Source organism: Phasianus colchicus, chromosome 16 (assembly GCF_987193195.1).
Source record: "Phasianus colchicus chromosome 16, bPhaCol1.hap1.1, whole genome shotgun sequence".
NCBI classification, from domain to species: Eukaryota; Metazoa; Chordata; class Aves; order Galliformes; family Phasianidae; genus Phasianus; species Phasianus colchicus.
The window spans coordinates 1,429,452-1,457,336 of NC_143451.1; the positions used below are offsets into that span (position 1 = coordinate 1,429,452).

At 46.7% G+C, this 27,885-nt stretch overlaps 3 protein-coding genes across 14 annotated transcripts in view; 2 read left to right on the forward strand and 1 right to left on the reverse strand.

Annotated features, from left to right (window-relative positions):
• The window catches only part of DNAH3 (dynein axonemal heavy chain 3), a 71,702-nt gene extending 69,759 nt beyond the window's left edge, over positions 1-1,943 (forward strand). For 4 of the 6 annotated variants that reach the window (XR_016471649.1, XR_016471653.1, XR_016471654.1 and 1 more), the window contains one exon: positions 1,118-1,943. The gene's annotated coding sequence lies outside the window, so the exon portion shown is untranslated. The remainder of the gene's footprint in view (positions 1-1,117) is intronic. The other 2 variants (XR_016471650.1, XR_016471651.1) reach the window with 2 other exon arrangements.
• On the reverse strand, positions 8-10,343 carry LYRM1 (LYR motif containing 1). 3 transcript variants are annotated; one of them, XM_031595463.2, is made up of 5 exons: positions 10,211-10,342; positions 5,115-5,325; positions 3,982-4,140; positions 1,919-2,011; positions 8-333 (listed from the first exon to the last, which is right to left on the reverse strand). In XM_031595463.2, the coding sequence occupies exons 3-5, from the start codon at positions 4,138-4,140 to the stop codon at positions 217-219; spliced, it is 369 nt and encodes a 122-aa protein (XP_031451323.1). In that variant the 5' UTR covers positions 5,115-5,325; positions 10,211-10,342; the 3' UTR covers positions 8-216. The 3 variants fall into 3 exon arrangements, with proteins under 3 accessions (XP_031451323.1, XP_090007655.1, XP_031451324.1); XM_090151529.1 differs by having other exon boundaries at positions 5,123-5,325; positions 10,211-10,336; XM_031595464.2 differs by lacking the exon at positions 5,115-5,325 and having other exon boundaries at positions 10,211-10,343.
• Positions 10,297-27,875, forward strand: DCUN1D3 (defective in cullin neddylation 1 domain containing 3). Of its 5 annotated transcripts, none has more exons than XM_031595460.2 (4): positions 10,298-10,426; positions 20,708-20,779; positions 23,770-24,305; positions 26,154-27,875. In XM_031595460.2, the coding sequence occupies exons 3-4, from the start codon at positions 23,875-23,877 to the stop codon at positions 26,635-26,637; spliced, it is 915 nt and encodes a 304-aa protein (XP_031451320.1). In that variant the 5' UTR covers positions 10,298-10,426; positions 20,708-20,779; positions 23,770-23,874; the 3' UTR covers positions 26,638-27,875. The 5 variants fall into 5 exon arrangements, with proteins under 5 accessions (XP_031451322.1, XP_031451320.1, XP_090007653.1 ...); XM_090151527.1 differs by lacking the exon at positions 10,298-10,426 and adding an exon at positions 10,829-11,175; XM_090151528.1 differs by lacking the exon at positions 10,298-10,426 and adding an exon at positions 11,225-15,035.
• Positions 27,876-27,885: the final 10 nt, after the last annotated feature.

Here is a 27,885-nt window from a genome sequence, read left to right on the forward strand (position 1 = left end):
ACCTCACTCCTTGCCAAGTGCCACTTTTATTGATCAGTCAGTGGCTGAACTGTAGCAAATACCAGCCCAGCTCTGGCCATCGTGTGCATCATATCCATGGCTTTCTGGTGAGGCCTCAGGTGATGTGGGAGCAAGTGACTAGAACAGCTTCATTCACAGCTGTACACACAAACCACCTGCACTACAATCCCAACACATCACAGCTGAAATGATGGGTTATGAAATTTCATCATGGGATTTCAGGTATATTGGCTTAGAAATCTTCCTCAACTTTTCCTGGTGTCGAAATGTACGGCCTTGTTTCTGGGTAAGACCCATGGGAGGCAGATGGATCTGGAAAAGAAAATCCTACCAGTCAGGTGCAGAAGGAGATGTTACAAAAAAAGAAAGAAAACAAAAAAAAGAAAGAAAGAAAGAAAAAAAAAGCATATACACAGACATTTCATTGAATTTTCAATAATTCCTTCACTCTTTGGAAACCTGACTTTGTCTGAAGTCAGGTTATTAGATTTCTGGCAAAGAACTTTCTGAGGAGTATTCAATGGTATGACTCTGTCCTTAAACATTGGGTTTAAGAAAATCCTATATATTTGAGGTTTTGTTAATTCTGGTTTGCAATTTGAAATTAGATTGTGACAATAACATTGCTGAAATATGTCTGCAAGCAGTATTCCAGAACAGCAAGACACAGAAAACCTGTTAAGTTCCTGAGCAGAAGTCTGAAAGCAGTATGCTTTCCTCATACCTAGTCAGCAAGCCACATCTGTGTCTTGAAAGACTGCCTTCTTACTGTCATCATCATATATGCCATACAAAAATGCACAGACAGTGTCATTGGTTCCAGAAACTGAAGGGGCAACAGGTAACAGCTTCTCCTCTGCCTGAGAGTCCTTATACAATGGGAGTCACACAGCTGTACGCCCCCAAGTGATGGAAGAAAGGTCACTGTCAGCAGTATATGCTATTGCTGCTGGAGCTTCACCCTTTAAGACAGTGCTTTAAGTGCAAATAGTAATAAAGGTACTGATGGCTTAGTTTGTATCAGAGCACTGATACAGGACTATCCCTTAAGGGTTTGAAGTGGATGCAAAGCATATGTTCTGATGCTCCTTTCTAGGATCACAGCTTGCCAGATACTCACTGTTATTCTGCACAGTGGAGAAAAAGAGCAAGCTGTATGTGCAAGACATGCTAAAAGTGAAGATACTTTAGGCAAGCATCCAATAAGATGCAAATTAATTTGGACCACAACCACCTTGGTAAGTAAACTCTTGATGTGAACATGTAAACTAATCAGCAGCAGAACAAAGGCAGTGCCTTTAGTAGGGCAGCGTGGGAGGCAGTGTGTAGTAAGGTGGACAGGAATAGCTGGACACTGAGGAAATTATATTGCCTGGTGCAACAGATGACATTGCTGCATCTTCACTAATCTTAGGCAGGTTTTTCTCTAGGGACAGGTGAGAAGAAGCAGCAAGGCAGGAAGGTGTTTTCTAAGACCTGATCTATGCCAAAGAGAATATTACAAGCAGCACAGGCCATGAAAGTGATTAGGTCTATGACACATATCATGTAATTAAATAGTTTTATTCTGTTCTAGTCTCTTGGTTACGTGAAAAGATGAACAAATGGATATAGTTCTGTTACCATCTTTCTCTGCAATCCATTGAGCAGTGAAGCTGCTCACACAGTGACAGTCCCCAGAACTCCTCTCCACAACAACAACTCCTAGAGAGGAAACGAGCTGACTTACAGCAAGGTGAGAGAGAGTGTCTGCATGCACCTGGCTTACCTGGCTCTGATTTAGCAGAGCACCTGAACACAGGTGGGATGTGTGGCTTGATGACAGTAGTATGGGTTTATGAGTTGAGTGTCAGGTGGAAGCTAATGAAGTGCACCTGTGGTGAACAGACATACTCACAGGTCTTGGGTAGGGGATGTTATAGTGAAGTCCAATTTCTATTCTTGCCTCACATTCTTCTGTGTACTGCTTAATCAGCTTCGGATCCGTCACCTAAGTTAACAGAGAGTTAAAAATAAATATTTTGTACAAATACAAAAATCAGCATTTCAAAACTCAAGCCTTCTTTTTTCCTTCCTTTCCTCTTTGCAGTTCCAAGGATACGATGATAGAGTTTTTCACATCTGTACTTCTGAGCTCAGTGGCACTCAGTAGCAGTATCCAGAGGCTATCAGGACTGTGAGAGTACAAGAGGGCTTTATTCAAATTTGGTGTTTTCTCTGTAAAAAAGACAATACATGCATAAACTACCACTACCTCCATGAAAAGCCACACTCAAGCTTTCATCATGCTACAAGGCAGAAAGGGAAAGAGAAGGGTGACACATGAGTGCCATTCTGTTCCTGAAACTCACACTGAAGTCAGAAACATGGTGTTCATCTGCACTTAACTGTAATTTTTACATCAGCTGAATTTAGTCCTGAATTGCACTACAATGCCTGCTCCAGAAGTAATGCCTCCTATTTCATTTTGTTACCATGTGACAGATGGCAGCAGAGGGCACTGTGACCTCCTAATTATTTTCAAGGAAACAAAACAGCTACAAAGAACAAAGTAACACTATTTGGTAAAGAAAAATCTCTATCACTGTTCACAAGCATTGATAAATGTCAGTGGGTACCATTTTTCCAGGTGGAGGAGTTCAGTGAAACCACTGTCCTTCATCCACACTTCCATGTCAGACACCATTCTGTCAGACTACCCCATTCTGTCAGATCTGTCACACAGCAATAAAAAGCAATAGAGTATTGGTGGGAAGGTTCAACCTCTGCTGCCATCCCACCAACAATCAGAGCTAGCTCCAATAGAAGGCACAGCTTTCAGAGTCCTGCTATAAGTTATCAATTTTCTAAGTCCCTCTTTTTCCTTTTTTTTTTTTTTTTTTACCAAACATTGCCAGGTTTCATCAGTAGCTGTACCAGATATGTTGACAAAGGTTAAAGAAAATCACTTCGATGAAGTATGTACAGCTTCATACAAATCAAGAGATTGAGTTGTGTCTTTTAGTGACACCAAAGCAGCCATTTCTTCAGTGACATTGTATTTGTTATCAGTGCCTCAAATGAAAACAACAAGTTGAACCATAGCTGTAGCATCAGCACCTTCATCTATCGCTAAAGCTTAGAATTTGAAATTAGCAGCTCTACCCTCCAAATTTCTTTTGATAGATGTTCCTGTTTCTTCACTTCACCTGGCTAAAGTCTGGTGAGACAAACCAATGTTAGAAAACTGGATTTTAATCAGGACAAATTGCATCTGCCACACTTTCCACCCATTGCTCAATAAACTCACCAGTCAGTGGGTGTGATGTTTTTGCTATCAGATTTGCTACTGCATAACAAGCTTTTATATTAGAGTCCATCTAAGGTGTAACTTTAGAAAAAAAATGTTGAGAAGACATTTTTTTCAGTTCTGCTTTTTGTCTTTACAAAACATTCCTTGGCATGCACTGAATTTGCAGCATGTGTTTGCACGTAATGACTTTTCAAACAGTAGTCTTTCAAATCAGACAATTTCCTTGCAAATCAAGCAGTGCCATATTAGCTGCCTTGGCAAAAAAGTACTCTTCTGTCCATTTCTTGTTGAACACTCATCCTTCAACCATAATTCTTCATTTCTGGGGGCTCTGTTTCCTTTGGAGATGGCTGAGTCCTTATTGGCAGTGGTTGGATCAACTTACCAAACAGCACAGCATGCAGCACAGGCAGTGCTCATCGGGTGACGTGCTTGGCCTTCCTCAAGAGTTAATGGAGATCTCAGAGGGTTTGAGTTTTCTTACTAAATTTCACCCCTGAAATAATAAACTGTAACTCAAATGCACCTTGGAATGTGTTTGTACCAGCATTTATGGTGAAGGAAATTTGGGAAACCATTTCTTATATCCACACCTTGGCATCCAGCCACAAGGAGCGTGCATAGCACAACGAAAGGAGCCAGAAATTGAAATCTGCAATGACACTCACTTCTTTGTTTTTTCGGAACAATGTTTTGGCTTCTTTTATAATGTACTCCCTCTCTGCAGCAGTTTCTTCTGCCTGTCCCGATGCCGACTGCCATTTCTTGGCTATCCGAAATACCCTGCGGTAAAGGCCCAGCACTTCCTGTCGTGTGACTGCTGTCATCTGAAACAAACCAACACCACAAAAGCCCCAGTGTATGTCAAAAACCACCACGTGTTCTGTTTTTCTACACAATTCAATTGGCTTAAGAGTATTTCCACCACCCAAAGAAAGAACTGAAATAGCTGTAAAAATAAATTAGCTGTTGAAACCTGAAGACCCAGTCCAGCAAAATATTGGCACTGAGACTTACATCTGCCCCAGTGCAGGCAGCCTGAGCTCCTGCTTGAAGTTAAGCGCTCGCTGCAGCGCTTTGCTGAATCAAACACCGGCTCAGGAACGGCCACGTTTTCTTTCACTGCTATTTTGCAACAGGCATTGGGCGAGTCACCGAAACTCTGAGGTGTCCCTGTTGTGTTGTAACAACACTGACCCTGTCTGTGCCAGTGCCTTCAGATCTGTGAGTCAAGCACATGAAGACAGCACTACAGCACTGCTGAACGCCAGCATCGGTGCCAGATGCAAAGCAGCTCATTCACTGTGCTACTGCAGCGCGTAGCAATGATTCAGCCAGAGTCTGATGTGATGAAGAGGTGATGAAAGCAATGTTATCTGAGCACCGCAGGAGGCAGACCGACAATGAGTTTAGGAAAGTCCCAGAAGCCCCAGTTTTTGGAGAGCTGGCTACCTACTGAACACACACTCCAGGTGTGCCAAGAATCTGTGTCAGAAATGAAGAATGAAATCCCATTCTCGTTCTGTGTAAATGAGTATTTTGTCGTGTAAGCAGTGCCACTACTCCAGCCCAGACCATGAACATCCCCAAGACAAACCCACTGCAGGAGCTGCAGCACTGCTCCTTCCCCAAAGACAGATCCTGCACCTGCATTGGATTCACCAAAATGATGACTTTAGGGATTGTCAAAGGTATTTTACTGTCCCTGAAGGACAATGCAGCAGCGCTGCACAGTAAGTGCGTGAGTGCAATGAGGAGTGAATGCTGAGCACAGTACTGACTGGGCTATCTCGAGACCTACTTGCCAACCTGGAGCTCCAGTTGTTGGATGTACCCTGACATCAGACCACAGCAGTTAGGAGCAGGGTGACCGCTGTCCTCTGGGAAGAGAAGGCCTTCTATCACCTTGGTGTACTGCAGAATCTGATTCCTAACACATGCCCCCACATTACTGCAAGAGGTTGGGCAGCTTGGATGTTTCACCTCCCTGTAGTCTGTGGTAATTCCTGTTACTGGGGAAAGCAAAGAGTGTTCAGGATGAGGCCGTGCAGCTCTGAGAGATGATCCCACCACGGCACCTGCCATTACCAAATGTAGAGACACAGCTGCTGACCCAAAGACACAATTCGGTGCTCCGTGCTTTTGGCTAAAACTTCCCAATACTTCACTCCCAGCCTGTTCTGCTATAAGCATCACCATCACCTGAAAGCTCCTTGTTTCATAAACTCTGCTGAGGATCTTAAATACAGACATGAAATTCTTTGTCTGATTATTAAGAGAACATTTGTATTTCCATATTTTAAAATATTTACCTAACCATATATTTTCCTCCACATACAAAATGATTTCTCTTAGCCAGCAGAAATTATTTCTAGTAAATATGTAGGTTATTTCCAGGGAGCAAGAACCTAAAATAGAACAGACAGGCAGCCCCAGCTCATCAATCACTTCGGAACAAATGCTTCACTTTATTCACTCTACAGCTCCAATTCGGGGAAAGAAATAAAATCAATCATACACAAAACCACACATGCATTTGTATCTTAGAAATCATTGCTTCCTGCTGTGTTCTTTTCCAAACAGCAGCAGCTCAGTTACAGGGCTGCCCCACAGCCTGAGTCCCACACCACAGCCTCACCCTCTGCTTCAGTTCCCAGGTGTTCTCTGGGAGCTGCTCACACTTGCAGCTCCCCAGTGCTAATAAATGGGAGTGTGCTCTGGAGAGCTTCCATTTAGGTTTTCACATAATCCATAAAGAAAAATAAGAGGAATAATTTCAGGGGAAACTAAATTTTGAATAGATATTCCAATTACATCAAGTTCCTGCAGCCATAGCTCAGGACCTGTATCTCAGAGCTGTAATCACAATTTATACTTCTGGATCTTAAAAAGAATCACAAAGAATCTGTTTGTTAAGATTTTGTCTGGAAGTTTAGGAGCAGCATTCTTTTCTGCCACTGTCTGCTTCCTCTTCTCCCCCTGGAATATACATCTCTGTTCTGCAATGTCTTGGTGCTGGAAGGGACACAGGGCCGCACAGCCCCTGCTGCAGCACTGCTCTCCTTCCTGCACATGCAGGGTGATAAACATGGCAAGCAGACTTCCACATGCCCTAAGCAACCACCTCCTCCCACAGCTGCCTTTAGTTAATGATTTCCACAGCTCCTGCACAGATCCCTGATGGTGTGAGGAGCTCCGTGCCTCCTCCTCCAGGGCCAAGAGCAGACAGGACAAAATTCAAAGCACGGGTCAGACTCTGATCTCAGAATGCATCAGGGAGTGATTCCACAGAGAGAGCAAAATTACTTTCAACCTAAAATGTGAAGAAGGGATCCATTTTTTTTGTTACAAACACTGTAACAAACACTGACAGAAGCGTAAGGAAGAAAGTCACGTATTAGTGCAATTCTGCAGGTGACACTACTTGTATTAGTTTTGTGGGTGTGCAGAATGACTCTGAGTGGGACAGAAAGGAGGGTAAGGAAGGATTTCATGTCCTCTTAATTACTCATCACGCTGCTTACATCCTTGGCAATTACATCATAATTATATTTCACAGCTCTGGAACGCAAAGTGGATGTTACAGCACTTTCCCACTAATGTGCATCTCACGGTGATCACCACTGGTGCCACTGTGAAATGCAGCCCAGAGATGTTACCCACAGGTGCTTTTGTCATGGTGTACAGAGCTATATCATTTGCTGAGCAAATCTCAGGTGTTTACTGCAACAGAGCAAACAAGGAGAGGTTGAAGGTGGGTCTGCGGTGTGACAAGCAGGGGGGCAGGGTGCAGGCTGCTTCAGGGCTGGTGAGTCAGCAAGCCCCCCCAGGAAGTGACTGCTGGATGCTGAGGCACAGCCCTGACCAGTGGGGCTGCGTCCTTCTTTTCATCTACCTGCAAACCCATTATCAACAGGCAGGTCAAGCGCTCCAAGTGTCCCATTGTTCCCAAAGCTGCAAAGGTGCCTTGAGCTTATCAGGAGTTACTGCACGATGGAAGTGCAATTTTTTTTGTTGTGTTCACTAAAACAAGTAGTCCTTTAGACTCTACCAAAAGGTAAAAGCAAGCTTCTATTTCAAGAAACAAACACATGCCTTTGCTTTTTGGATGGTCAGTGCAAAAGCTCAATGGCCTGAATAACCAGTAAAACACCTATCTTCTTTTGCTATTTGCAAGTTTGCATAGTTTAAATAAAAGTGCATACAAAAACAAGGAAGGGAATCTGTCAGCTGCACTGTGAGGTGACACCAGCAGTGCAGTGTCAGAGGCAGGATGGGGGCCAAGCGGCATGGACACTTGTTGGCGAGCAGTGAATTCACAGTGTGGGCAGCCCTTTCCTACTGCACGGCTCCTCCGCCGTACTACGTACTGTATGTCTTTTTCATGTCATCCTTACAAGTCAGTCATTAGCTACGCACTTTAAACATCAAATCTGCAAGCAGCAAGCGCAAGGAGGGCTTTAGGGAACAAAGGGTGAAATCTCATAGGGGAAAAAATGGATATTTCAAAACAACAGATCTTTACTAAGATCTAGCTAAGCTAACTAAGGGGTGCATTAGGAACACAGATGCTTAATGATGATGCTGAAAGCATACCTGCCCAAAGGAGAAGGCAGGGAACAGAATGCTGCATGGAATCTCCTAATAAGGAAAGTTTGAACTTCTCAGGTGTGAAATGTTTTACCTGGCGGCAGTACACCTCTGCCTGACACCTAGGTCACTACTGGCAAGGTTGCTCTGCTACATTGCTGGGCTGACTGTGGAATGAAGTGACATAATTCAAAAGCATAATGCATGAACATTATGGTATAAAATATGATCACCTTCAGCCTGCTCAAGAATCTATATCTCATATTTTTAAATGCACCCCTCAGCTAACATTTATTTTAAGAGATGCAAAAACCTGTGCATAGCCAAATGATAGCACTCAGCTAAGCAACTCATCTCCTGCTGCTAACACAGCAATAACGCTCGTTTCACACCTACCCACAGCAACAAGAGGTCAGCAATCCATACTTGCCCTTCAGGCACGTTTCTCTGGCACACTGTGGTGGGTCAGGGAGAGGAGGGCCCAGGCTCTGTGACTGCTGCACACTGAGCTGCCTTCCAGCAACACTGAATTCCAGAATTCACCTTCCATAAAAGTAATTCTTGTTCTCTCTTACTTAAATCAGAGACGTGGTGATCTGTGACAGCAACGTGCCTGCAGTCTGTACCTGGCAAAAAACTGTGTTTGATTTCCACTGCTTTTCGCTCTTAGTGGAACATTCACACCTTTTTCTTTTATAGATTCAGACAAAACCAAATAATAGTAAAACTTCCATCACAGCTAAAATATTCCGGTGTCACATGGTGAAAAATGAACTAAGCTGGAAGATCACAGTGTTCCACACTACATCCTCATTTCCACAAGCAATACAAACCTGCACATTTCAATAAAATTCCACTGAAGACCAATTTGATTCCAAGTATTTCTCATCATCTGATTATTTGACATGTCATCTGACACCAGAAAGAAAGCAAGGAGGCTTTCAAGTGACTGTATAATTTGTAACGCCAGTACCTTGCTGCTGGCAGGCTGAAGTGGTTTGAAACACCAAATAACACACAGCTGAAGTCTCTGTGCCTGTGCTGCCCATCAGCTGCACTGGGAGCACTGCCTGCACCTGGCTGTCCTTTCAGCTCCCTCTGAGAAAGGGGCTGCCTGCTGGTGTTGCCTTTTGGTGAGAAAAAGGAAACAGAACACAACGAGAATGGAATTAAGTAGTAAGAGTGAGGGCAACTTCAAACAAGTGAAATTGCATAAAATGAGGATTCTATGACATTCTCTTTATTTGAATAAACAAAAGTGGAAACCCTTAACTCATCCTTTTTGATGACAGCTTTCATTCCCTCTGACTGAGGCTGTTGAGACATTACCTGGTTTGCATGAGGGGCAGAGCGCGCTCTGCCAGCCTCAGAAGGAATACCAATGCTGACCACAGCTGTGGAGAGGCAGTGGGGAAAGGAAACAGGAAAAAAGCTTCTTTAAATATCCCTTAATTAGCTGTTACAAAGCCAGCAGAATTCAGGTGAACTCTGCGGCACGGTGAGCTCGCCCCTAGCATCGTGCAGCTCATCATTTCAGAGACTTAGAAATGCCTTCTCACATTTAGCTCTGTTAGTCACAAAGGGAAGAGGTTTTAACGCAGTGCAACACACGCAGCAGAGAGTGCACAGCTCGGCTCCCCGCGGGCCTCGCTCACCCCGCACGATGCTCACAAACACCCGGAGGCGGAGCCGCAAAGCCCATCCGCGGCTCACGGACGCGCTCCTCCATCGCCCCGCTCGGGGCCGAGCAGCGCCGTGCGCACAGCGGGCGGCCCGGGGCTCCGCTCGGAGCGCCTCCCGCGCGGCGCAGCACCGCGGTGCGGCAGCTGATTCCCGGCCGCGGTCCGCGCTGCTGCGGCTCCTCGGCCGCTCCGGAGGAACGCGGCGCGTCGTGCTGCGGGGAGCGCGCGGCGAGGGGCGGGGCGCGGCGGGGCCCGGCATCCGGCACCGCCAGCGCCGACACAGGGGGACGGCGGAGCGCCGCGGGCCGGGAGGAAGCGGGGAGACCGCCCAGCCCAGCTCAGCCCCGCTCCGCCCCGCCCCAGCCGGACCGAGAGGCCCCGAGCCTCCCCAGCCGGGCTCCGAGCACCGCCGGCGCCGCAGCCGCCACAAGGTGCCGGGCCCCGCCCTACCCGAGCCGCCGGACCGCGTGGGGGCGCTGCAGGCGCGGGCGCCGCTCTGCCCCCTGGCGGCCGGGACGGCCTTGCCCCGCACTGGGCGGACCCAGCCCCCGCCCCCGCCCTCCCGCCACTCCTTCCCTCTGCCTCACCCCTGCGCCGGCTCGCCCGCCCTCAGCGCCCGCTTTACCTTCTGGCAGAAGCTCCTCCAGGCCGCGCTCTCTGCCCTCGCGCCGCGGCTCGGCTTCCCTCTCCTGTCCTCTCCCGCCGCGCCGGACGCGGTCGGCGGCGCCCCAGCCCTCACCGTGCGCGCGGCGCCGGGCGCGCCGTGTGACGTCACGGCGCCAGCTGACCGCTCGCCCCCGGAAGTGATGCGGAGCTCCGCAGGCTGGCCGGGATCGCGGCGGTGAGTGACCCGCGGCGCGGCTCTGCCCCGCGGGGACAGGACGGGGCGGGGCGGGACCCGCGCTCTGCCCCTCGGCGGCCCCTCGGCCGTCGCCGCCGCCCCCTGACGGCGAGGCGTCTCTCGGTTCCGCGGGCGGTGTTCGCCGCCGGGCCCGGCTGGGAGCCGCAGCCTCGCCCGGAGCTGCCGCGCAGGGCGGTCCGTGGGGAGCCTCGGAGCCTCGGTTGAAGCCGCGGGCTCGAGCGGGGCCGGGCGGGGCCGAGCCGCCGGCGGGGGCTGCCGCGTTCCGTCCGAGCCGCCCTCGGTAGCGGCCCCCGGCCGGGCAGCGCGGCCGCCTCGCTCGGGAGGTTCCCGCGGTCCGGGCCCAGCGCTGGAGGCGAGCGGCGGCGGTCGCGGGGGTAAAGCGGGGCGCCAGGGAGGCGTGCGGCGCTTGGCCTGGAAGGCGGGCGGTTCTGTGCTGTCCGGACGCACCGCCTTTGCAGAGCGGTTCTTCTTTCCGTTCGGCCTTCGGTGCCGCTCTGAGCTCCTCACCGGGCCGAGCCTGCAGCGCTGCCCCGGCGGCTCCCGGGCCTGCGGCTGGGCGGTCCGCGCTGTGGGGCAGCGCTGCTGGGGAGCTCGAACCGTTCCTGCCAGTGCTGGAAAGAGCCGTTTGTTTCTGATCTTTTAAATAGTTAATGCTGCCGATGTGCCGCCCTTCAAAATGTTTCATTGACTGGAGCCCGAGTATTCACACACAGCATTAATTCACAGCTGTAAGTTTTCTTTAAATTATACCATCCGTAGTATAATTAGAAGGGAAGGCAGCTGAAGCACTCAGAAGAAGGGCTGAGCTGTAGACCCAAAGCACAAAACTGGCCAGTGGTACCTGAAATGTCTGTCAGGCCTCTGTGTTGGGCAGCAGACCTTGTGTGTTCTTTCCTTCTTGGGGGAGCCATTAGTCAAAAGGCATCTCTTGTAAGCACACTCTGATTGTTGGCCCAGGAGCCTCTTTGTTAAACAGTTGAAGTGTAACTGAGATCTTAGTGTTTTTGTTGGGCTAGCAATGGAAAGAGGGAATGTTCGAGGGCTGCTGTTCCTTGAGTGTATCTGAACTCTGGTGTGTGTTTTCCTGCTCTGAGGAGCTCCTCTGAAGGAGAAACGATTCTGTGCAAGAGTGGAGAGGTCTGGTTTTGCCTTCTTGTCAATTCCAGGGTTTGTCTTAAATCTTTCGCCTCCCCTGCACACGTGCTAATGGTTTGTGGGAAGGCCTTACAGCCCTTTACATGAAAGGCGACGCACAGCCTGAAGCAAAGACTTTCTGCATATCAGCAGGAAAAGGAGAACTTGTGATCTGTGTGGAATTAGTTCATGTTAGCAGAACTGGCATTAAAAATTTGCTGCAAGCATCTTCTCTTGAAAGGATTTCTGAAATTCTAATCGTTTTCTAAATTCAAGTTCTATGCAGGCACAAATTAGTATAATCCTTAAGTAATTTGGCAAAACTATTAATGGAAGAGTATGCAGCTCATTGTGATGCTTTGAAACTGCTTTCCTCTTGAGACTGATAACCTGTGGTATGATCCATTGTCTGCTGAGTTAGGTGCCTTCCCTGCCTGCTCTCTTACTTTGTTTTGGAGTTGCCCATTGCCATATTCATAGACAATTTTGCTTCACTTGTTCTAATTGATCTTGGAGATTTGTTCATAATTACATCTTTTAATTTGCATGGATAACACTATAGGAGAGGATGATCAGATGAATTGAAAGGCTGATTTTTGAGGCAAAACCCAGAACAGCTCTTTTGAAATCATTAGTTAAAATTAGTTAAAGAGGTATGTACTGAGGAAGAGAAGCCACCAGACCGTTTGACTGACTTCTAAGACGAGGGGTTTGTTGTGATGGATTTGCATGTGGATGAGGGTGAGGCTCCATCACACTGATTTCTTTGCTTCTACTTAAAGATCGGGGAGAAAATCCTATATATTGTGTGGATGTGTACTGGGGCAGGGCAAAGTAAAGTAGGGAGAAATAGCAGTGGAAGAACAGGGGATGGCCATGACTATTCTAAACCTTCAGACCTTGTAAACTTACATTTACTCATACCAGAAAATGATGTGTTTGGATGTATGCCTGTGAGTCTGTGGTGTGTACCCCAGTATTGCTCAGAACTGCCCCATGCTGATGTAGAGCCTTGGGGCACTGCAAAAATGTTTGGGGCTTTGGCTGAAAAGTTGTAAGATGCAGGACCAGTGTCTTTGTCCCATCAGGCACACTGGTCTGTAGAAATGAAGGTAACAGGAAAGCTTGTTGGAGTAAGAAGGAACTGTTAAAGGTATGTGGTAGAAAAATATTACTTTCTATTGTGCTCATCCTTAAAAATAAAAGAGGAGCTGAAGATTTCTAGCCAGTATTTTGGGAGACTGGAAGCTCAATCTGTAATGCTCCAGGGACTTGCTAGGCGTGAGATAAGAGCAGACCCTTATCCCCTGGCTGGGCTCCTCCACTCCAGCTCTTTCTCCCTGGGGTCTGTGTCTTGTCTCACTGGTTATCTCACTGTCTTCCTTTCCTTACCTGCTTCTTTTTGGTAGGCTTTGTCTTCTCGTTACTGGACATCTCATAATTCCTTTTCTCTTCCCCCTCCCTCCTTCTAGAAATACTAGGTTAATTGGCTCTAGTGTTTGCAGGTTATCTGCCTTGGTGATGGAATGATTGTATCCCTGACTCTAACTTTGTCAGTAGTAATGACATAGTAACTAGACTGGAAACGATGGTAATTTTGTGGCAACTTGCATTAGCAAATGTTGCTTTCTGGTGATATGCCACCTGCAATTTACCCTCTATAAACCCTATATGACTCTGGTGGACTGCCTGTGTCAGTATTGTTATTGTTATGATACCATGGGATGTCTCAGACCTGTTGTTTGAGACACCCAGCCTCTCCTACATCACTTGTTAACTGCAGTTTGAGTCAGGTAATTGTTGACCTGGGCTGTAGCCTTCCTGAGAGCGAGAGGAAGACCCCAAGCTTGGAGATGTGCTCGTGTTGTTTGCTTCCACCTCATCTTCACCTTTTCTGATGACATCCAGATGTCACCAGGAGCTTGGCTGTGACGGTTCTGTGTTCTGCTCTCTGTTGTAACCAGAAGAAATACTGGGGGGAAGGTCAATCACGGCTGCTTGCCTAGCAGTTATCTTGAGAACTAACCCTTTTGGAGTCGGTAGGTCTGCATTTTATCTGTCCTGGAGGACAGTGCTCCTGCAAACTGATGTGTATTGAAGTGGAAGCAGGAGGTCGGTGGGTCGGGAGCTGCTTAGTTGTATGCATTAAAGAGCTCTTCTGTAGAAGCTGGGATACTGTAGGCAAACAAAGACAGGAGTGCTAAAGAGAGTGAGCTGTGGTGATGTTCTGGTGTCTTGGAAGGAAAGTTAGAAATGCGGTTCTGTCTGGGACATCTGCTTTGTGAAAAACAAAACTTACTTAGCAAAATGTGAGACTGCTAATACTGACCTTCTGTTGCAGTTCTTTATTCCCAGAAAGCCAGGCTGCTGAAGACAGTGTGACAGTCATAGTTATTTGTTGTCTCACTTCTCCTTTTTAGTAACTGCGTTCTTAAAAAAAACAAAAACACAAAAAAATAAACTCAAAGGATTTTTGTTCTCCTGAAAAATACCGCCCTTATTTCTGCATCCACGTAGTAGCAGACTGTGGCAAATTGTCAGTTCTTACTCTGAATTTTTTCTTAGTGTAATACGAGTTCTCCTTTTTGCAGTTTTGAAACACCCACTGCTGTCAGTGTTTGCCTTTTGTTTGGAAAAATAAGAGGGAGACAAATCATCCTAGCACCAAATGGATATGGGGGGCATGTAGCTTAGTAACAGGCCTGTAAATCTAGATGTCCCAGAACTTGGTCACACGCTGGCTATTCAATATTTTCATTATAAATGGATCTATATGGAGATCCTCAAATACTCTGCATTAGCACTCAAATGGGTGGTCCAGAAATGCTAAGGATCTGATACACAACGCATACTGCTTCCAGCATGGCTGCCTGTACCTGGAGTTAGGGACTCTATTTATTGTGAGATACAAGGACAGACACCCACACACCTTACCAGGTTTCTGAAATAAACAGCGAGTGAGTGAAATCAAGGATAGGTGAAAATTCATGTACAAAGCATGTTGGTTGAAGCTGCCACCAGGCTGGCAAAGGGGAGCTGATGCTCTGTGTTATAACTGGTAAGTCAGAGGGCTCAGAGGGTTTGCTTAGATGCTCTTGCTGCAGTTAGCATCTGCACACTGCGTAAAGAACTGGTGCTGTGAGCTGTGATGGGGAACTTGTTAGAGAGAGCTGAGGTCTCTGCAGGTGACTTTGTGTATCTTCTGCTTTAAAAATGGCAGTCAGAGTCTTAAAAATCCAAGTACATGCTCTTAAAATACTTTCAAGTTTCTGTTTGCTTTTAAGCCTTTCCGCTTTGTACAATGCCTTGTACATAACTTGGTGTTTATTCCCGTATTTACATGGCCGGCTACTCCTGCAGTTCCTGCACACCTTCATGAAGCGAGTGATTCGGTCGGCTGGCAGACTTCACCGAGATGGGTGGCAGAGCCTCTTGTGATCATCTGATACCACAGGTGATGTCAGGAGGCAGTCTGGCTCCTGCCCCAGGCTGCTGGGTGCTGTTGGGCACCTGCGTGGTGCTGTTGGCTGATCTGTGCTGTGCTGGAGGTGGTACACCACTAACCAGAGCTGCTATGAGGGCTTTCTGGTTTTGCAGGATTAGCGTAGCTTTCTGAATTGCTGGGAGCAGTGAGAAATATGGAGTTATGCACTTGTTACATCAGTTTTAAGCATAACTAATTAGTACAGAAATCACTGACAATCCACTTTAATCCTGTTCTGCTGTACAGAAGCAATGGAAGTACCTCCATTGCTTCTGGGTGAAATCTACCAGTCGAACTCAGAGCACAGCAAAATCCACACACACCTGGCTCAGTCTGTAGACTGAGGTTGTTTTTCTGAGTCACTCTGGTTTGGCTGTGGGATAGTTGCAGATTTCTGTAGTTTATGGTGATGCCTGAGACAAATTAAGGTACGTGTTTGCAGCACAGCAGTTGTCAGATGCTCAGAGCCCAGTGTGTCTGTGTCAGACATCTGAGAATCATGGTTTCTGCAGGTTCTCTGATCGGCATGCTTGCTGAAGTGGTGCGAAGCGGTTGTGTCTCAGCATAGAGTAGCTCTGCCCCTGGCATGCACTGCTTTTATTGTGAATAGCATATACTGAAGTGCTGGAGATCTGTCATGCTGTGCAAAAGTTACAGTGAACCCTGGAAAAGTGATGAAGGAATTGATTATACATCTTGCATGTGAAGCGGAGAGGGGAAAGGCTGACAGCTGTAACGAGATGGAGATGAGCTGCATGGTGACTGAGTCTTTGTTTCATGAAACTGGTGGATTCAAACACACCCAGGGTCTGAGTGTTGAAGTGTGTACTGGATAAAAAATGGCTTGGAATCCAGCCTGGTTCTGGGTTCAGCTTTACTGAAATTGATGGTGTCATCTAGAATGGCTGCATCCTCTGACTGTCGTATTTCCCCTCTGTTGTTTCACTCGTAGCTTAAACAAACTTCTCAAAGCAAGCACTTCTGCTCTGTCAATTAGTTCATTAACTTATTTATATTACAGAACCACCAGAAGGCACATTAGTTAGCTAACCAGACTTGGGTTTGTCCTGTGAAAATACAATCATCCTAACAAATCTTTCTAGCCACCTAATAAATTAGGATGAAGCACATATTGGGAAAAGATTTAAAGCTTCTTGATGGGGCTGAGTGTAAAAAAACAATGCAAAACAATGAGTATGTAAGGTATTGTGTGGTTAGAGAATGCAAAATAGAGGGAGGGATTCAGGCATGATGCGTGTGTGCTGAAAAAGCTGTTTAAACAATGTGCTTTTTGTGAGCAGAAGTCAGGGCGCTCAGGGAAAGGCTTTGCCCCGGGGGGGTGGGCACCCCCCCTGGGTGCTGGAGATCATGGGATGCCACTTTCAGCCATAGCACTTGAGTGGTGCTGTGTGGGGCTGGGGCCTGGGCTCAGTGATCCTGTGATGCCCTCCAGCTCAGGACATTCTGTGGCTGTGTGATATCATAGAATCCTTTGAGTTGGAAGGGACCTTTAAAGGCCATCCGATCCACCTGCCTGCAATGAACAGGGACACGCACATCTCCATCAGGTGCTCAGAGCCCACCCAACCTGGCCTTGGATGTCTCCAGCAATGAAGCATCCACCACATCTCTGGGCAGTCTGTGCCAGGGCCTCACCACCTTCACTGTAAAAGACTTCTTGGTGTCCAACCTAAACCTCCCTGTTTAAGTTCGAAGCCATTTCCCCTTGCTCTGTCACCACAGACCCTGCTGAAGAGTCTGTCCCTTTTCTCCTGTTGCTCCCCTTTAGGCACTGAAGGCCGCTCTCAGATCTCCTCAGAGCCTTCTCTTCTCCATCTGCACAGCTCCAACTGTTTCAGCCTGTCCCCGTAGTTGAGGTGTTTCATTCCGTGGAGCACTTTTGTGGGCCTCCTCTGGACTTCTTCAACAGCTCCATGTCTCTCCTGTACTGAGAACTCTCCTTATCTGAATGCAGTGTTCCAGGTGACACCTCACGGTGCAAAGCAGAGGGGCAGGAGCACCTCCCTTGACCTGCTGATCATGCTGCTTTGGATGCAGCCCAGGATACGGTTGGCTTTCTGGTCTGTGAGGGCACGCTGCTGGTTCATTTCCTGCTGCCATCCATCAGTACACCCAGGTCCTTTTCAACAGGGCTATGCTCCATCCTGTCATCCCCCAGCTTGTGTTGGTAGTGGATGTTGCCTTGACCTAGGTGCAGACCCTGCACTTAGCTTTGTTGAATCTCATGAGGTTCACATGGGCCTGCTGCTCAGCCTGTCTGGTTCTCTCTGGATGGCATCCCAGCCCCCTGGTGCGTCAACCACAGCCCTCTGAGGCACTGTGACCCCTCCGGTTCCTGGCACTCAGAGCTGGCCCTTGGCTGCCCTTGACCTGCTGCCAGGTGTCAGTCAACCTATCTGGTCCTGCACTGCCCACCTGCATGCCTTGCTTCTACTCTGAGGCAGATGCATTTTGTTGAGACAAACTGTGTCCTGGTTGCTTGGGTTCCTTGCAGTTTGCAGTTTGATTCCAAAAAGTAAGGCTAACCAGAATGTTTTGTTATCCTGACGTGAAACAGGTCAACAGAGTTCCCATTCTTCATTTCATTGGTCATGAGCTGACTCATGTTCACTGAAAAATGTTCAAGCAGGAAGCCCGACAAACTTGCAATTCACTGTTAACCAATTACAGCAGAGCTTTCTTGCTTTTACACTGCATCTAAGTAATGAAGAAGTAATTTTGCATGAATGCATACCTGCAGTAGAGATGTGGAGCTGTGCTGCAGCCCCCTGCTAGCATGGCACTTGTTTAGGATTGTGCGAGCTGTGCTCTGAGCTGGCAAGAACCTACAGCATGTCTGCAGTGTTCCAGAGAACCCAAGTCACAGTGGGCAGCCAGACACAGATGCAAAAAACAGGGGAGTAAATCAGGGTCCCAGCAATCCTGAGATGCGCTCCTCTTGCTCCCTTATTTTCCCCAGGGACTGCCATCTGGGATCGCTAATGAGCATTGGAGTCTGCTCAGAGCAGCTGCAGTTTGAAGCTCCTGGCATCACCAGGGAGGTGCTTTGCATTGTGGTGTCCAGCTGTGCCTCTTCAGTGTGCCCCAAAGTCTGAGTTAAAAGCCTTGCCCCAGAGAGCTGGGGTCTTGCTTTCAACTTGGAATGCATGCTGGCTTCCAGTGTGTGCTGTAGTCCGCTAGAAACTGAGGTTTGGTGGATCGTAGGCTTCTGAAGCAGTCCTGATCTGTTTGGGGAGCAGTTTGTTTGTTGCATGAAGTTGCCATGCCAATGCTTTTTTTTTTTTTTTTGAATGGAGAGTGCAAGATATTGCCTCTCCACTATTTCCACAAGCTCCTTGGGGAGCAAGGCTGCAGGTTTCCCTGTTCTGCCTCCCCTTTGCTCCCCAAGTGAATATAAGAACAATTACTTAGCTGCGGGGGCAGGCAAAAGAAATGAACAGAGAGGTGGGAGCTGTTGAATTTTGTGGAATTCTGGGAAGCTGTGGTCCAATAGAACCCTAGATTGGTGCCTGCACTGCACTAGGAGGAGTGGTGGCAGAGGAATGGGGGTCTGTGCAGGCTGACATGTTGACAACACAGTCTGAAGAACCTTTTGGGAGGGCTGGACCTATGGTATGTAAGGTGAGCTTTGGAGGCAGAGGATGCGTGTCTGTAGGGAGCAGGCTTTTTGGGATATCAGCTTCAGAAATTGTCTAAAAATGTTTCGGTGAAGATGCATTTTGCTCTGTGGGTGTGTATGACAGTCAGAAGTAGTGCCTGACAGTTCCTGGCCTTCTCAAAGTGTTTCGGATGCCTGCTTCCCTGGACTTAGATTTTTTAGAATAGCCCTGATCTAATGTAGGTTGTTTTCTTGTTTGCTCAGCACCATCTGTGTAAGGGACTTCTGTTTGAGGAAAACTCACTTTATCTGGAGAATGGCATATGCAGTAAGAACGTGTTTTATGATTATCTTTCTACATCCATCCTCTACTTTCTACTGAGAAAACAATGGAACAAGCTAATTTTCCAACTAGATTCCTTACAACCAGGTCTCATGTAAAAAGTAACCGTGCAGGAAAGCAGCTTTTGATCTCCTGCCTGCTCCTTAATTACCCTAACAGTGACAATGAGATATTTTAGTGTTTGCATGGTTAAGCAAAGGAGCTGCCACAGCCTTCTTGTTTGTTTTTTTCTAGATCAGGTCTGAACAGAGGTGTTGACAAGGAGCTGCAGGTGCAGCACTTGCTATACAAAGCAGATGTGCCTTTGTCTGTCCTTATCTCAAAAGAGCTTCTTAGTTATACTGGTAGAGGTGGGAATTGAAAAGAAATGAGGCTGAGTCAACTTGACTGAACATGGGAAAACAAACATGGAAAAACAAACATGGAAAAGAATGTGCTAGAGAAGGAAAAAAAGAATTAATTTCTAGACCCAGATTATGCTTTACTAGGGAGCAACTGTCTGGTATTCACAGATTAAACATTGGCTCAGCTAACATGCATTGATAGTGGTAGCATGGAATGACTTAAGCTGGAAGGGGCCTCAAAGATCACCCAGTTCCAACCTCCACGTCCCTCTCCGCAGGGCTGCTCTCTGTGAGCTCTTCTCCCAGCCTGCACACAGCTGGCATTGCCCCGACCCAAGTACAACACCCCGCACTGGGCCTTGCTCAACCTCAGCAGGTTCTCGTGTGCCGCTTCTCCAGCCCGCCCAGGTCCCTCTGGGTGCCGTCCCTCCCTGCTGTTGTGCCATCAGCAAACTGCTGAGGTGCGCTCGATGCCATCCTCCGCGGCGTTGGTTGAAGAGCACCGGTGCCAAGAGGGCCCCCTGGGGGACGCTGCTTGTCAGCCTCCACCCGCACACAGAGCTGCTGAGCACAGCGCTCTGGCTGTGAGCGCCGACCAGTTCCTCATCCGCTGAGCAGCGCCCTTCAGATCATCTCTGTCCAACACACACACAAGGATGTGGTGCGGGACCACCTCGAAGGCCCCGCGTGAATCCAGGCAGACGACGCCAGGCGCCCTTCCTTTGGCCGCTGCTGCCATCGCTCCACCACAGAAGGCCAGCAGATGGGTCGGGCACGATCCTCTCTCGGTGAAGCCATGCTGGCTGTCTCACATGCCCCGCTCAACCCTTATGTGCCTTAGCATCTCTCCCAGGGGGATCTGCTCCACGGTCTTCCCAGGCACAGAGGTGATGCTCACCAGCCTGTAGTTCCCCAGGTCCTCCTTCCTCCCTTGCTTAAAAATGAGAGTGATGGTTCCCTTTTTCCAGTCTCTGGGGACCTTGCTTGACAGCCATGACAACAGCATGTTAGTTTTGCCCTGAGGACGTGAGATGAGGAATTAACTCTCCCCTGTTGAAAGCATTAAATTAGCCAGAAGTCTGTGTTTACTTTTAACAAATATTTGAATTTGTCCATTGTATTCAGTACCTGGTCTGTGCTTTCTATAATAATGCATAGTTAGTGGTGTTAATACTACTCAGTAAGTGAAAAAGTGAACCAGTTTTATAAAAAGTCTCTTTTAACAAATGAGTTTGGACTACAGAAGATTAAGTGCTACTGCACAGTTTAGTGCATTTTATGGTTTTCATTGTCTCTTCAAAGTGTAAAGTTTTGTTGTGGCTCTTTTTTTTTATAGTGTTCCATGTGGATCCCAGAGGGCCTGCAGGCGGCTGTGAAATGGAATGACTGCCTGCATAGCCAGAACGATGTAAGTAGAAGTCTGCTTACAAGGTCATGGCTGCAGTGTCAGCTGTTGGAACAGCAATTGCTTCTGGTTCAGCGCTTGCAATGATCCTCTCGTGCCTCCCCTGTGGAGAGCATTGTGTGCCTGTTCAGAACTGGAAAATGAGGGGGCACCCGTGATGCTGTTCCCCGTGATCTGCTATTTTAGAAGTCATGCCTCCCTGCCCACAAAGGATTAATAATGCACAGTGAAATTCCGTACTGTGCTGGTGGCCTCTGTTTGCAAGAAGCTGAGGCTGGGATGAGGCTTGGTGAAGTTGGAGCCATTGTTTTTGCCTTAGCTAAAGAACTGCTTTTGGGGAAGGGGGAAGCTCCTGGGGGAGCTGTGTACCTTTTGGTCTGTGGTGTCTTAAGCTTGTTTACGAGGACTTCTTAAACTTTTATTCTTTTCCTATGTCATGATATTTCCTCCTTTTTAAAACTTACTGTAAATACCTCGTGATGCAACACTTTATTAAACAGAGTAACACATGGCTGTATTTTATTATTCTCTGGATGTAACCAATAATTTCTATTGCTGCAGTGTTAGTCATTAGAGGAAAATAGTGGGTGTCTTAGATACCTCCTTTGCATGTTCTATTCACTTCCTCACTACAGTTCAGGTGCTTTCAATTGAGCGTGGTGATCTGTGTGCCAGAGTTATTACCCAATCACTCTGTTGTTTACTTCCTACAACTCTTGGTTTATGTGGGATCTGGTCACTTGAAAACATGAGATAAAAATGAACTGCTTTATAGGATTTGAAAAAAGAAAAACAAACCAAACCATTAACATGGTCCTTCCTATCTGATGTAGTCTTCCTGTGTTATGTTCTGGGTAATATGGGTCTACACATCCTTTGTTCTTAGAAGGTGGCTTTCCTTTAACTGGCTGCAGTCTTCCTGCATTTCCAGCTGCTTTCTCTCCTCTAGAAAGAGATAGAGATGCCTTGCTAGGCAGTTCCTGTTGTGTGGAAGATGGGCATCTTGGTGATTCATATTTACTGTAGGTTGTTACTCAGTACTTGTCTGAGTAATCAGACTGCTCTGGGAGTACCATATCCTGTAGCACCCAGTGTGTCCAATTGTTATTCCTGAGTTTTGGTGTTTTACTAGAATAGCAAAACTGGTGATCAGCGTTGTCTCTTTTGTCTCACTGTTAAGTTGTATAACCACGTTACAGTAATTTTGCTATTAAGTACTGATTCTTTTGGGAACTGGTGCTTTGCTGCCAGCTCAGCGTAACCTTTGGGTCAGTTACACAGGACACTTGAAGTTTCCATTCCAACTAGGAGAAATATTCCCATGCATCCTTTTCTTCCTTCTCTGTTATTGACATGACCTAGGTGTGACATTTGCTTTGCTCTCCAGTTGAATGAGTAGCTCTGGTCACCGATCTGGGAACGCTTTCCTTATACTCACTGAGCATGGAGATCAGTGCAGCTCCTTACTCTGCAACCAAACCCTTCCTCCATCCTCTATTAAAGAGAGTAAGAATTGGACTTGGCATTTGAATTCTGATGAATTTAAAGAACAGAAGGAAGGCTGATATCCGGGAGTTCATGTGGAGTTCTGCTGTGGAGCAGCAAATTACACTGCCTGGTAATATCCTGGGAAAAGGACTGGTGCAGACTGGAGAAGGCAGCATTCCTCGGGTTTGTGGCAGCTCTGCAATTCATAGCTGTGAGCTGCTGAGGACCCACAAAATTCCTACAGATGATTTATGTGGAGATGCGTATCTTAGTGAATCATTTGAGATACAACTGAAGAAGAAATTATTCTTGAATATGTTAGATTGCATTTCCCTTGCATATAAAATCATGTTATGGAGTTCATCTTCAAAGCAATTTTAGGAGTTTGTTCCTCCTGTTGCTGTAATAATAATAATAACAAATAACACCAACTGTAAGTGATGAATTGAAGAATTGTTAAAGGTTGTTTTGGCAGTGAGGATGGACTCCCAAGTGCTGCCTGCCCACAGAGCTGCAGCCACACTGTTTGCCCCACGCAGGCACAGTGGCGGGGCAGGACGTGTGTTCACAACTGCAGTGTGTGCTGCTGCTCTGGTGTGGCTCCCAGCTTAGAACAGGAGGTTCCCTTGCTGTAGAGCTCTACCTGAGAAAGAGCACTGGAGGATGGCATGATATCTGTTTGCTTTCTTCATGTGAAAAGAGACTTCTTATCTCTTTTCATACTTGTTCTGCAAGTTGGAAGCTGGAATCAAAGCTATGAAGCAAACCCCATTTGTGTCTGAGGCTCCAACACAGAAGGAGGATTATGGTGAGCAACTGCTTTCTGGTGATGCTCTAAGAAACAGTCAGCTGGCAGGGCAGTGCCAGGCAGTCTGATTGCTTTTAATGGCATCATTTAAGATCCCTTCTCTGGGGGTGAAAAGTCTCTTCCAAATACGCAACGCTTTAGCATTGGGTTTATGAAAATGAAGTATAAGGAAATTGTTTTGGCGTTTTAACTTTTATTTTACCAACTGAACTGGGATTACTCTACTTCTGCGTGTGCATGTCCCTGGTCTGGGTCAGGTTACCTTGTTGCTGTCCCTCCCTTATCCCCCACCCAGTGCTCTGTTTCACTGTTTTGTGCTCTGTAATTAAAATGTGGGCGTACTTTTTAAAAAACAAAAACAAAAACATTTCCTTTAAAATATTTCTGGGTTAGAGTAGTCTGTCATGATGAAGTCTGCGCATGAATCAACCTCTTTGTAACCTATGTTGCCATAAGAATTTTAGGAATTTCCTTTATTAGGACCTGTTAATATACAGCAGCAACTGAGTGAGGTGAAGTAGCCTGGAATTGCCCAAAGTTTCCAGCACACACTGACTTTCTGCACACTATTCCTTTTCAGCAGGCGAAACGGAAGTATCCCGAAGCCTGTCTCCTTCCGGTGAATGTTATCCCACGTGTAATGCTTGCAATGTTCTTTGTGGAGAAGCAGCTCTTTCACTCTGAAACTGTTTTCCAGGTTGGCAGACGGCCGCCAGCGGCATGGTGCCATGTGGTGAGGGGCGGCCGCGGGGCTGTGGCACGGCGAGGAGGCTGCTCTGAATGAAGCCAGGCTCCCTGCACCATGGGCCAGTGCGTCACCAAGTGCAAGAATCCTTCATCTACCCTCGGCAGCAAAAACGGGGAAAGGGAAGCGGGCAGCAAGTCACATGGCAAGAGGAGTACTGTCCACAAAGATGAGCACGCTTCGGCGTGTGGGAAGTCCTCGGGAGATGTACTTGTGAACGGGACAAAGAAAGCGGATGCTGCTCTGGAGTCCGGTCCACCTTCAGCGTTTTCTGGGGATACAAAGAAAGACTCCGTCTCCAGCTCGGAAGAATCGTCCCTTCAAAGGATTGGAGAGTTATTTAGGAGATACAAGGATGAACGGGAAGATGCCATACTGGAGGAAGGAATGGAACGATTTTGCAATGACCTCTGTGTTGATCCCACTGAATTTAAAGTGCTAGTTCTGGCTTGGAAATTCCAGGCTGCTACTATGTGCAAATTTACAAGGTTAGTTCCTGCAGAATTTTAATTATTTTCATGTTAAGCTGTATCCTATCATGTGTATCAGAGAGACAGCCTCATTAACTACATGTAGGTATTTTTTCTAACAGTTGTGCTTCGGTGCAGTTCATTCCTGTGGCTGCAGAAGGTAAGCTTTGCATTGTCCTCTCCTTTTGCTCCCTCACAGTAGGTCTCGGAACTGAAAATGTTTCTGGACATCACGCTACTAATGATGAACAACATGGAGACATTCTGTAGACATCAGTTGGTTCTTGACTAGCAAAACCAGTTTTTCTGTATCAGCACTGCCTTAAGGTTAAGATTTGACAAAACAAATAACTTTTGCTTTAAAATAATGTGAGAGTCCTTAGTAATTGCTGCCAACTCTGTCATTGTTATTGTTCTGTGAAAGATTGTAAAGCAGGCTCGTTGCTAAGAACTGTTCGTGCCCGACTGATGTTACCCATGTCTTTCTCCAAGACTAGTCTTGTTAAAGCTTAGAGAGGTGCTTCTGTAGTGACTGGTGTTGCAGGCTCTGCCTGTCCTGACAAGGCTTCAGTTAGTGAGCCCGTAGCATTTCCAGTGCTGCAGGAAATGACAGAATGGCTGAAACTCACCAGAAACCCACCCAGTCCCACCACCAAAAATCCCCAAACCAAAACATCCTCCGCGCACACACACTGAGTTCTCTACCAGTGTCCAGGTAAGAGCAAGCAAAGAGCTTTTATTGGAGTTTATGGTCAGTTGAGATTGATTTGAGTAATTTTAACTATTTTTACTCAGCTAATAACATTTAAAATTATTTTGGTGTTCTGAGCCTTCAGCCAAGCTTCTGCTGTGCACTGAACAGTGATAGCGGCCTTGTGGGTGTGGGAGCGTGCTGAATGCAAACGTAGATTTTCCAGGGGCTGAAGGAGCAGGGCTGTGTAGTATGGGAAAGGAGTTGTCGGTGTCTGATTCTGCACAACCAGTTTCACTGGACTGAACTCTGATTCTGCGCAATCATTTCAATAACGATTTGATTTTCTGGGAGAGATGCAGTTCCGGTGGTGAGAGATTACCTCTGCTCAGCAGCGTGTTCCATGATAGCGGCACAGACAGGTGGCTTTGGCCAAAGAAGGCAAGGCAGTCTTCTGATCTCCTGAGCTCTGTGCTCTTCTGTCTTCCCTCCACCCAATCCCACATGACAGTCTGTGTTTGTGGTTGATACCAGCTGGTTGCTATACTGCAACACTTGCTCCTGATCATAAAACAAATCGCTGTCCTCGTGACAAGTCGTTGGTGTGCTGCCTGGAGCCCTGCTTTGAGCAGTGTCTGTATGTTGCACTGTAGCCTGTGCCATGTGGTGTGGGGCACTCTGCTGCTCGTGCCCTCGCTGACCATCGCAGCTGGCACCACTCTGCCTTTCAGTCTGGAAGAGCGGCCACAAATTGAAGGAAGGCCTATAAGTGACTCCTCCTTGAGAGCAGCTTGTCCAGAGCACGGGCCCTCAGGCACAGGCAGTATGAAGCTGCTCTGTATGTGGTGTTGAGGAGCAGCTGTGGTATTTTCCAGTGTGTTCAGCACTTCTGCTGTGGCTGATGTGGTTTGCTCCGTGTTGGAGAAAGGCTCGGGCTGTGGAAGTACCACATATTGGGAAGGCCATACTGCAGAGCTCTTCAGGTCTTGCAGTGTCCCAGCTGGGCTGGCATGTGTGCTGTGGGTGGGTTCCCCAGCCAGGAGGGACCTGGGGCAACATCTTAGCCAGAGCTCGGGGCATCCACCTGCTGCTGAGATCACTCCCTCTGACCTACTGAGGGAAGTGCTCGGTGCATGAGAAGTGTTCATACTAATTTTTCTTTTCTCGCTTAATAGGAAGGAGTTTTTTGAAGGCTGTAAAGCAATAAACGCAGACAGCATCGATGGCATTTGTGCACGGTTCCCCAGTCTCTTACACGAAGCCAAGCAGGAAGATAAATTCAAGGATCTCTACCGCTTCACCTTTCAGTTCGGCCTGGATTCTGAGGAGGGACAGAGGTCGCTGCATCGGGAAATAGCCATTGCCCTTTGGAAATTAGTCTTCACCCAAAACAAACCCCCCATTTTGGACCAGTGGTTGCACTTCCTAGTTGAGAACCCCTCAGGAATCAAGGGAATCTCCCGGGACACATGGAACATGTTTCTAAATTTTACTCAGGTGATCGGACCAGACCTTAGCAACTACAGTGAAGACGAGGCCTGGCCGAGTCTCTTCGATACCTTTGTGGAGTGGGAAATGGAGCGGAGGAAAAAGGAGGAGGAAACCAAATGTATTACATCTTCGGACACAGAGGGTCTGTGTACAGAAGAACAGACTTAACAGCATTTAAGCGGCAGTGATGAAAGCAACCCGTTGCCCTTCATGAGATGTAAACTCTGGATGTTTCTGGAGGTTACCAAGGCTCCAGATTTTTTTTCTACTTTACACCTTTTTCTGCCTTGTATTCGAAAGGGCTCTAAAATGCTGTATCATGTTTTAGGCACTTTCTTAACTTCGGTTATTCCTTTTACTCTTACCCTGAAATATTTGACCCTGGCTACAAGTTAAGCATTTTTGTTAAGACTTCAGATTAGTATAAGTAAGTCTGATATTTCTTGCACAATGTAGATCTTTTTAGTTAGGTTAAATTAACATTGCTAAATTATACAGTGCCAGATAAAGTTTTTCATACTATGTCTGTCAGGGCAGGTCTGTACTGTGTGTAGTGCTGTTTACATTGTTGAAAATTTAGGCTATAATAATTTTAAGGTTTTATACCAAGAATATAGCAGTGTTAACTTGAAATGCATTAATCCCCTCCTAATAAGGCTCTTAAAAAACAACAACAAATCCAACAACATAAGCAACAGCTTTTTGTAATACGGCTTATTACCACTTGAAGTTAACTCCTCGTGACCGAGTCCAAATCATTCCTTTTTGTTTTCAGTTTCAAACTAAATGTTGGGACTGTTTTTATAAAGTTACTGTACCTGTCAGTCAACTGAGTGGTAGATGAGGATTTATATAGAAATCTCTGACACAACACGTAATAAAAGAGCAGTGCTACCTCAGTTTTATTGAAAGTGGACTTCTTGGTGGACTTCCATTTTCTTTGGAAGTTTATTTTTTGTGGATACAGGAGAATATTTTTACTTGACTAAAAGAACCAAAGGTTCTGCTTCTTAAGTTTCTTAAACATTGACAGAAGCAACACAAAACCTAAGTCTTCAAGGAAAACTGCGGTATAATTCTGCTTTAATTTGTTTGATTTATACCTGAAGCATTATCTTACTTGTCTGGCAAGCACAGTACTTCTATGTGAGGAACCAATTTTTTTTAAAGCTATGCTTAATTGCTAAATTGCAGTTAATACTCCACACTTTCTGGAGCAACAATATCGGCATCTGATGACAAAGTGAATTCGTAATGTGTTCTTAATGACAACAGTGTAGACGAGTCATTTTTAGACTGATTTGATAATATTTGGATAGGAGTAAATTTATTATTTTACAATGCCTGTATTGGGACTATTTGCCTGTTGAAATTGTTGTGACTTAAAGGGAATTTTATTAACACTGGTTGAAGCTT

Bases quoted from the DNA above. Each gene is read 5' to 3' on its own strand.
- LYRM1 (XM_090151529.1), bottom strand. From the start codon at position 5,155: ATGTCAGGGTACATCCAACAACTGGAGCTCCAG. The intron at 2,012-3,981 runs GTGAGTGTCATT...CTGTTAACTTAG, and splicing joins TGTTCCGAAAAAACAAAGAA to GTGACGGATCCGAAGCTGAT. The intron at 334-1,918 runs GTGAGTATGTCT...TTTCTTTTCCAG, and splicing joins ACATCCCCTACCCAAGACCT to ATCCATCTGCCTCCCATGGG.
- DCUN1D3 (XM_031595462.2), top strand. From the start codon at position 23,875: ATGGGCCAGTGCGTCACCAAGTGCAAGAATCCTTCATCTACCCTCGGC. The intron at 24,306-26,153 runs GTTAGTTCCTGC...CTCGCTTAATAG, and splicing joins ACTATGTGCAAATTTACAAG to GAAGGAGTTTTTTGAAGGCT.